This window comes from Euprymna scolopes, chromosome 35, assembly GCF_053919585.1.
Source record: "Euprymna scolopes isolate OS-2025 chromosome 35, ASM5391958v1, whole genome shotgun sequence".
NCBI classification, from domain to species: Eukaryota; Metazoa; Mollusca; class Cephalopoda; order Sepiida; family Sepiolidae; genus Euprymna; species Euprymna scolopes.
The window spans coordinates 40259835-40270514 of NC_136516.1; the positions used below are offsets into that span (position 1 = coordinate 40259835).

Sequence of the window (10680 nt, forward strand, 5' to 3'; positions counted from 1 at the left end):
TTGTAGGTTTTTATCTTCAAGCTTTTTGTGGTCCTGGATATGACCTTAAACTACATCCGATTGTGAGGCCCCAGCTTGCGGGCTTTGAGGAGTGTGGAGCCACCCTTTAATTGCCATTGCTCCCAGGTCCACTCTGACCCGGATTGGTAGTACCTGTTAGGGTCCCGACTATGGGTTAAATAGAAACTGATTTGAAAACAACAAATATATTCTATTAAAACATTTTTCTTCAAAATCTTTGGATTCGGCATTAAATAACCCGAAAAGGGTTGATATGCCGTAAAACAGAAACAACCAACCAACCAATCAAGCTTTTTGTATCTTCAGTCACTAGTTTGTAGTGGTTGGTTTGGTTGTTTTATAGTGAATTTTATCGTTTTTGTTCCCTGCATGAATAAGTTTTTCAATGGGAGAGGGAAAAGGGTTACACTATTTGATTGGTACATTTTAAGTTAAAAAACCAGTCAGAAGGTGGGGGAGATAGAAAGAGAAAGAGGAAATGGTAAGAAGGAAAAGGGGGAAAAGGAGGAAAAGAAGTTTTGCAAAATGAAGTAGAAAAACAAAAAAAGCATCAATGTAAGGTGCATTTCGTCTCAGGAAGCCAATATCTTCAGACAGCCTGATCTGGTAGCACCATATATATATATATATATATATATATATATATATATATATATATATATATATATATATATATAGGTATTTGGGGGCACATTTAATCCACTTGACGAGACGCACACTCAGCTTTCGTTAAGACATGCATTTAGGAGAAAGACAACTCTGATGTAAAACTCGGCTTCTATTATGTGCTCTGTCTTTTTCTAGCCATTGCACCGACTGAGATTAGCAGTTATATCAAAAATTGTGGTTAGGTGTACACAAAGCCTTCAGCACTACAAACATATCATGCGTGAATTTCCGAACAACTTAGTTGTTGCGGCGGACCTCATATATGGAAATTGATGGGAGTGTATATATATATATATATATATATATATATATATATATATATATATATATATATATATATATATATATCTGTTTGTTGTACGCGCAGAAACAAGTATAACATTTTAGCAATAAGAAGAGCATTTCTTAACACCGTGAGTGATTCCTCCTTGCTGATTTTAATATTTCCATATTACCATTTGTCCATGCGAAACTAAATACTATTTATTCGATAAACCGTAATGTTATTGTACCTATTTACAATGCCTCCCCACGGGACAAAGTTAGACACCAGGGTCATTTTTTAACATGGAGAAAAGGTACAAAAATAAAAAAAAATTGAAGTGCAGCATCTGAAGAACAGACACTACACTTTGAGGTATTTATTTGCTCCCCCACTGAGCAAATTAGGCACAAGGCTAATTTTTAAAGTGAGGAGTGAAGGGGAAATGGGGACCAACTCCCTGGGGAGTTGGGGAGCTGGATAGTGACAATTGGTATGAAGGGTTGCCCCTACATTGACCAAGGTCTTATATGTGGAGTTGCCCCCACATATGGTCTTTGCTTGCAGTATCTGCCGGAACAGATACTACACTGAGATATTAAATCTTTTATTCATGTTAAAAAATACAGTCAAAATCAACGATGAACAAAAGGCCAAGTAATGGTATTGTAGTGCTAATAACATGGTATAACAATAGCACATGATGTTTAGCTAGTCACAACGGAAAGTTTGATATGTCAGCTTAAATGCTATTAAGGCCCACCATTTAAAATTGTGCAAGACACTTATTTTATATCTTAGGAACTATAAAGTCGCAGATCCTGCCTATCTGCCTGTTTCTTGCTTTGTTAGCTCACTCCTGGTAGTGTTACATCAACTCCACGTGCGATCTTACCTGACCAAGGAAACGCCAACTTGTTTACAAATTCATTCACGCCCCTCAAAAGTAAGGACGAAGAGAAACGGTTGAAGACAATGAGTGGTTTATTGGTTTTGTTATTATTCTAAACCATTGAGCAGTGTGGTATGATAAGAGTCACAAAAAGCGATTGATAATTACGGTAATTACATATCTCATCCGGACATATCTAAAACTATATTTACATTTAATGTTTTGCATCGCATCCTTGGCGATTGCATTGTTATGATGACTGAACTCATGCATTCGTTACCTGAAAATTTCATTTCTCTGTTGCAAATATTGACAGTGTGAGACTCTAAGAAAACAACCTCTGTTATGGACGTATGTCAGAAACAGAGATGCGTCAAAGAATTCGTGGCGAAAGTGTATTAAGTATCTTTGCGACTATTTAGAAAAATCAATTCCGAAGCACAAAATGTTACTCGTTTTTATGGTAGCTCTCCCGTCTTCGTAGCTTTTTAACTTTTTTTAACCAGAAAATAGGAGGCTTTACTTTAGGTACCACCCTCGTATACGACTAATTGAATATGACTTACTATTTTGTACGTAAACTTGAGGGTTAAGTTTCCTATTTTTTTTCCGAAGGTTTTTGTTGCATACTTGATCCAACTAAATCGAATAAGATTCGAACTCGTATCAGCTGATGCAATGCTATCCATCTAAGCAATTACGTATCCTGCGTTGAGAATGTGAATATTTGGATCCCCAACTGGAAATTTTAGTCACGCATCAAATTTTATCTCAACTGATTCTCACATTTTCCCTACACAAAAATCGTTTAATCTTTGACTTCCTCGTCTGACACTTCAAATCGCAGGTGTCGACATTATCAAAATGCGCCCGACTAGAAAAGTGACATTCCATTAATTAACAATTAAACACCATTAATCAAAACTACAATATTTTTTACTGTCATTTTTTCTTGTTTAATTTAATGCTATGCACGCTGTCTCTACCCGGCGCTGCCCGGTAATCGTTTTACTCGCGATTATTTCTTGCTCGTTGACATTCTCCTTTTTACATTTTCTATTAATGAATTTCTATATGAGAAAATATTTATATTTAGTGGAAATAATCCAAGGAATAAAGAGCATTAAAAAAATCGATTTTGCAATAAAATCTATAAAACATCTAACGAAATGTTGTAAGCAAAATCCAATAAATACAGTTCAATTTTTAACTCTTGAATTTATAAATAACAAACAGGGCCACCCAGCGTTGCCCGGGGTAAAAAAAAATTAACATTTCTATTAAAACTTCTATCTCTTTCTCTCTCTCTGATTCTCTCCTCCCCAAACTTCTCGTTGTCCTTCTCCAAGCCCATTCCTCTCTAGCTGGACATACACACGCACATACATACAGACAACTCCTACTTATATAATAGATTCTTTGTCGACTTGGCACTTTCATTCCAAATTAATACATAATACTATTAAAAAAAAAGCCCCTCCTTGAGAAAACGCGGGCCACTTGGCTCCCAGAAAAGTAATATTTTTTCTAAAACGCCGATCAAGACAATACTTACATTGTGATGGGTTTGTGCAGTTATTTTTATTTGTAGCTGGAGATACAAAAATACAAATATTACAAACATACAGAAAACTACCCATTAGATAAGCAGGGCTTGTTTCTCAGCGTTGCCCGGGGAAATTGTACAAATCTAAGAACCACAATTTAAAATAAATAATTATAAAAAAAATGAACGGAAAGTCTTTTCAGGAAAAATTATTTTGGAGTCATCTAATACTAAAATAATACCTACTTGCGGGGTCAGTGGAAATTCCACAGCTGTACCCTTCATCTGTTGTATAGTGCTTAAAATATTTCCAGGCGTTTCTACAGAATTGGGACGAGATTTCGTAGTCGATAAATGGTGTTTTCAGATAGAAAACTGGTTTCAACTGATTTTTTGTCAATTCTCATGAGTTACAATGGTAGCTTTCAAATTATGTAATCGAAATTACCTGAATATTACTGATTATGAAAAAAAAAAAACAACTTTAATCGTGTTAGCTGGTGAAAATTTTCCGCAATCCTGTTTTAATGAAAACGGAAAATTACCTCCCTTTGAACTCTCATGTGTCTTACGATCGTTTTCATCAAATTCTATATTTCTTTTCTTTAGTAAGTAATTTTTTACCTTATCGATTTTCGTAATTGTTGGATATAATCATCTTAAAAATACGAGGAATACGTAGATACCATTGTTTTCATGTGAAATTAAGTTTTATGAATTCCGAAAATTTGTCCCGATTTTGTAGAAGCGCCTATTTCCATTTTATAACGGCCGATTTGACATGACAGAGTAATTGCTAATGAATCGGCAAGACCAGAGTTCAATCTTCGCTTAATTCATAATAAAGACTAATGGTAGGTTATGTCCTTCGCTAAAAAGTAAATATTTTAATGTGAAGATAAAATGTCAGTGAGTAATGCTGGAGAATGAGTGATGCTCACCCCTAAATCTCTTGGAAGTAAAAATAGGGTACGATTACGTAGGGTATAAAAATTATTTGTGAATAAACGTGTGGCATTAAAACAATATTTGAATAGCTTAATTGCCATATATATTTTATAACTTACTACCTAGCTCTACCTACGTATTGAGCACTGTTGAAGTAAATACTTAAAGTATACGCATAAATTTATACTTTCGTATATTAATTTATGTGAGTAAATGAAGTAATCATAAATATATATACATTTCTAAATATATATACATTTATATATATATACATTTATAAATATATATATACATTTATATATACATTTATTTATATACATTTATTTATATATACATTTATATATACATACATTTATATATACATTTATATATACATATATATATACATTTATATATATACATTTATATATACATATATATACATTTATTTATATACATTTATATATATATATTTATATATATATACATTTATACCTTTATATATATATACATTTATATATATAAACATTTATCTATATATACATACATTTATACATTTATATATATACATTAATATATATAAACATTTATCTATATATACATACATTTATATATATATATATATATATATATATATATATATATATATGCATTTATATATATCTTTATTCGAATAGAAAAATTTTAAAATAATGAGAAATAGATGAACCATAATCTCGAATGTTTAAATAAATAAATAAATAAAATAAATAAATACATCAGTCGATTAAAAAAATCACGAAGTGTAATAGAACCAGAGGAAAAAAAAGTGAACAGAGTTTGGAATGTAAGAGAATAAAAAAGTCGATTAAGAAAAAAAAAAAATCACGAAAATGCAAAACGAAACGAAACCCAAAGCGCTTTTTGTACAGACGGACTTTGTCAAGGATTTTACGTCTGTAAAGAGGAATATAATTTTTTTTTTCTTTGTAGTATTGTTGTAATGAAAAAAAAACAAACAAAAAAAAACAAAAACAAAAACGGAAGAAGTTTAGATGGAATGTGTCCCGCGAAATAGTTCCAACTGTCAGCGAAGGTTTTTCTGCTTACACAAAGCAGGGAGGCTGAAACTAATTGCAAGCGCCTCGATGACAAACAGGTGGAACTTAGTTCGTCCTCTGTGTAAAACAAAGGCAATCCGAAGAGAATGTAGAAGCACAGTCTTTTTCATCTACTAAGTGTTGTCCCATAGCCGATTCAACTAATTGAGAACTTCTGGCAATAGGCTGATTATCTCGGGTATACCGTGGCAAGTGCTGGGCGATTCTAACCTTTAGACGCTGGGTCGTCTTGCCTATATAGACGGCACCACACCGACATTGAAATTTATAAACAATATTGCTAGACTGCAAGATAGGCAAGCCGTCCTTACGAAAGGAGGGAAAAACACGTTTTGCACAGAAAGCAATTCGAAGGGTTAAAGCACCAAAATTCGAAGTGACAAGAGAGGAAATCTTTTGTCCAATACGTTGGCCTTCAGGTCCAATCTAAGGTAACTTGAGGTATACTGGACATCTATATATATATATACATGTGTATATTCACCCAGAGGAAGTCTCGAAATAAAGACGAAACGTTGGTGAACACATAATACGGTTTGTTTCTTTTTTATTTTCTCTATATATACATGTGTATATATATACATGTGTATATATATATACATGTGTATATATATATACATGTGTATATATATACATGTGTATATATATATACATGTGTGTATATATATACATGTGTGTATATATACATGTGTGTATATATGTGTATATATACATGTGTATATATATACATGTGTGTGTATATATATATGTGTGTATATATATATATATATATATATATATATATATTAGAATGAGAGAGATTATTTCCAAAGTCAAACAACGTCGCAGCTCACAAACCGGACGTCCAAGACTCGAGTTTCGCCCTCAGTTAGACATGTCCGAACTCTGGATTCGAAACCCAACATCTTGCATGCGAGGTTAGGACTGTGCCACACCCAAAAGTCTAGTCAATAGTCTAATTTCGCCGCGGTTTGCTCAAGAAAATCTATTAACTAACGAAATCCGACTATTGAAAGTACCTACTTCGCTGAATTTTGCCGTGATTTGCTTTACCTGTGTTAGTAATAGGCTTTCTTGGGTGTAGCGCTTTTGCTCATGTGTTTATAAGTATTATATGGTTATTATAATATATTTTTCTTAGCTCGTTGTATAAATTCTATAATGTCTGTGGCGTATAACTGACGATTCATTTATAGGTGCCTAATTTTATTCAACCCTGAGATGTGGACGATTCGTCGCAGAATCAGTTTTGTTTCATGCGTTGATGTTTTTTTTTTTTTTAATTTTCGGCTATGAAGATTAATTTTTATTCTGCGTATGGTGTGATTTTTAAGAATATATAATGCATCGCCGTTGTGTATTTTTGATTGCATAACTAACGATATCTTTTTCTTTATTCAAATTAGACTGCTGCGTTCGGATACAGACCGGCCTACCGTAAGTAATTTTCCGTGTATTTTATCACGTTCATTTTTAACTTTAATGTCGAATACAATTGTTATACCATTTCTGTAGGCTGTTATATGAAATGTACTAAGGTACATTTAATTCGCATGAAGTATGAAATCAGCATTTGAAATCCTAAACGGAAAATTTATGTTGCGACAATGATAAAATGCATGCTTCACTTTTTTTTGTAGGTATTTGTTTTTTAGTTTTTGACTTTTAGCTAGAAACCTAAGCACACAAACGTTTATCCTTTAGAAGAATTTTTTTTAATAATATTCCTAACCTATGTTCAAAATTGAACTTCTTACACTGCTCTAAGCAAACTGCACCTTCCTATATCTGTTAGTGATGGGACGATTAATTTGAACAGAATCGAAAATTTACAACAGAATCGGTAATCATATTGCGAAAAATATTGCAACCTCCCATCGATAATATATATGCACATTTTTTATACTTACAGATGATTGTATGGATCAAGCAGCCGACATCATCTTTCTCCTGGACTCCTCCAGCAGCATCTGGGTGGAAGACTATAAGCGTCTATTGGCCTTTGTCGAAAACCTAGTTGACACATTTGATATCGGCATCGGACATAGCCGCGTTCGTGTCGGTGTGATCACGTTCAGCGATCGGGCTCACTTGGACATCCCCCTGAATGGCTACAGTGATTTTGCGAAACTGAAAACTGCCATCACAAAGATCCCCTATCGGACGGGCATCACTAACACGGCGGCTGCGTTGAATATGCTTCGGCAACAAGTAGCTGCAGATACGAGCACGAGTCCTGGGCCCGTGATAGCTATTGTCATAACAGATGGCTTGTCACGTGACACAACGGCGACCAGGGACGAGGCGAGACGGCTGCACAATATGGGGGTCAATGTGTATGCAATTGGAGTTGGTGACCGGTACGAGATGGACGAACTGAAGGCGATTGCCAGTGACTCCGTGAAAGGTGTCTACCAAGTCGCTAGTTATTCAGCACTGGAGGAAATCGCTCATCATTTCCACATCAAACCATGTAGAGGTAGGTTATCACTTTTCCTTTTTTTCAATTATGTCTAATAAATATATCCAGGGATAAAATTGCAAAGAAAGCCCTATACTAAGAGACAAGTTTCGCTTATTTAAAACTAAGTAGTGGTATGCTATCAGTTTTCGTATTTTTTTTTTCAGTTATGTCTAATAAATATATCCAGGGATAAAATTGCAAAGAAAGCCCTATACTAAGAGACAAGTTTTGCTTATTTTGTCCTTTAGTCATCACATTCCATGAGCAATGTTTCTGACAAAGGGAGAAGAATTACTGCTTTCTGAATCTGAAACTATCCATGTATTACTTATCGTTGAAAAGTTTCTGACTTTGAACTAGTATTTTAGTTTCTTACATCCAGTGGTTTCTTGCCTTGTCTGGAACGATTTCCATAAAAAAGAGAAATAGTCACATTGCAAAGTTTAAAAAATGCAAAGCACTATGACCCAAACTCTCTTGTAGATGAACAAATAAAACTAGAGATCAGCAACTTGAATAAAACTAATAATAAGAAAACTCTCAAGCTATTAAAATATATTACCGTAATCAGCTACACAAGAACTCCAAAACTAATGAAAATATTCTAAAAATTATAATCCGTTAATACGTGACTCCCAATGATTACAAAAAAAAAAAAAACAAAAACAAAAAACAAACTAAAATTTATTATAAAAAATTGCAGACAACTAACCTGGTAATCAAAAACAACATTTCGCAGACAAATAATTTGTTAGAAAAAAAACAGTTTACCAATTCAACTGCCCGTTAAGAGAATGTATCTCTAATAATACTCATTATATAATGTATCTCTAATACTACTCACTATATAATGTATCTCTAATAATACTCACTATATAATGTATCTCTAATAATACTCACTATATAATGTATCTCTAATAATACTCACTATATAATGTATCTCTAATAATACTCACTATATAATGTATCTCTAATAATACTCACTATATAATGTATCTCTAATACTACTCACTATATAATGTATCTCTAATAATACTCACTATATAATGTATATTTAATAATACTCACTATATAATGTATCTCTAATAATACTCACTATATAATGTATCTCTAATAATACTCACTATATAATGTATCTCTAATAATACTATATAATGTATCACTAATAATACTCACTATATAATGTATCTCTAATAATACTCACTATATAATGTATCTCTAATAATGCTCACTATATAATGTATCTCTAATAATACTCACTATATAATGTATCTCTAATAATACTCACTATATAATGTATCTCTAATAATACTCACTATATAATGTATCTCTAATACTACTCACTATATAATGTATCTCTAATAATACTCACTATATAATGTATCTCTAATAATACTCACTATATAATGTATCTCTAATAATACTCACTATATAATGTATCTCTAATAATGCTCACTATATAATGTATCTCTAATAATACTCACTATATAATGTATCTCTAATACTACTCACTATATAATGTATCTCTAATAATACTCACTATATAATGTATCTCTAATAATACTCACTATATAATGTATCTCTAATAATACTCACTATATAATGTATCTCTAATAATACTCACTATATAATGTATCTCTAATAATACTCACTATATAATGTATCTCTAATAATACTCACTATATAATGTATCTCTAGTAATACTCACTATATAATGTATCTCTAGTAATACTCACTATATAATGTATCTCTGATAATACTAACTACAAAGGCTATACTACAAACACATTGTCGCGAAGATTAACTCTCCACCTCTGACTCTAGTTCGATATCGCAAGGAAAACATGGCTGCCATTATTCGGAATTCCGAAAAATAATAATAGAAAACACTAAGGTTTGCAAGGCGAGAAAAATGTTAATAGACTAAATATACTCGAAGCATTGTATATTAGAACAAAAACAAAAAAAAACGCAGATTAATAATATCAATTAAGAATATAGTCGAACTATTTTAAAATGCTTGGGATAGCAGATTTAAAATTTTAAATATGTATATATGTGTGTATAGAATAAATTAATATACTCTATATATAAGATAAAAAAGTGCGCCCACCTACTTCATGATAATCAACAACGTGTACATGATAAAAATATGTATATGTATAATTAGAAAAAAAAACAAACAAACATAATTTCTACAACATCCCTGAGGATGATACAGGTATCTCTATCGAATATATATATATAATGTGTGTGTGTATGTTTGTATATATATATATATATATATATATATATATATATATATATATATATATATATATGTGTGTGTATATACGCATGTATATATGCATATATGTATGCCTGTATATGTGGGTATATACATATGTATATATGCATATATGCATATGCATAACTGAATGTATAGATATGTATATATATATATACGTATGTATATATAAGTATATATATATAAATATGTATATAAATGTATATGTGTGTATATATATCTATACATATATGTATATATGTATGCAATGTGTGTGTATATATGTGCATGTATATATATGTATATATTTATATATATATGCAATGTGTGTATATATATGTATATGTGCATAAATATATGTGTATATATGTGTGTATATGTGTATATATATATGAATGTATATGATTGTATATAAATATGAATGTATATGTGTATATATATGAATGTATATGTGTATAAATATGAATGTATATGTGTGTATATATATATATGAATGTATATGTGTGTATATATATATATGAATGTATATGTGT

General features: G+C 31.5%; 1 protein-coding gene across 1 annotated transcript in view; it reads left to right on the forward strand.

Moving 5' to 3' along the window:
• Positions 1 to 10680, forward strand: part of LOC145259835 (uncharacterized) — a 45339-nt gene that overhangs the window by 18175 nt on the left and 16484 nt on the right. The window contains exons 2-3 of the mRNA XM_080117662.1: positions 6824 to 6854; positions 7330 to 7896. Coding sequence (XP_079973788.1) covers positions 6824 to 6854; positions 7330 to 7896 — 598 coding nt within the window. The remainder of the gene's footprint in view (positions 1 to 6823; positions 6855 to 7329; positions 7897 to 10680) is intronic.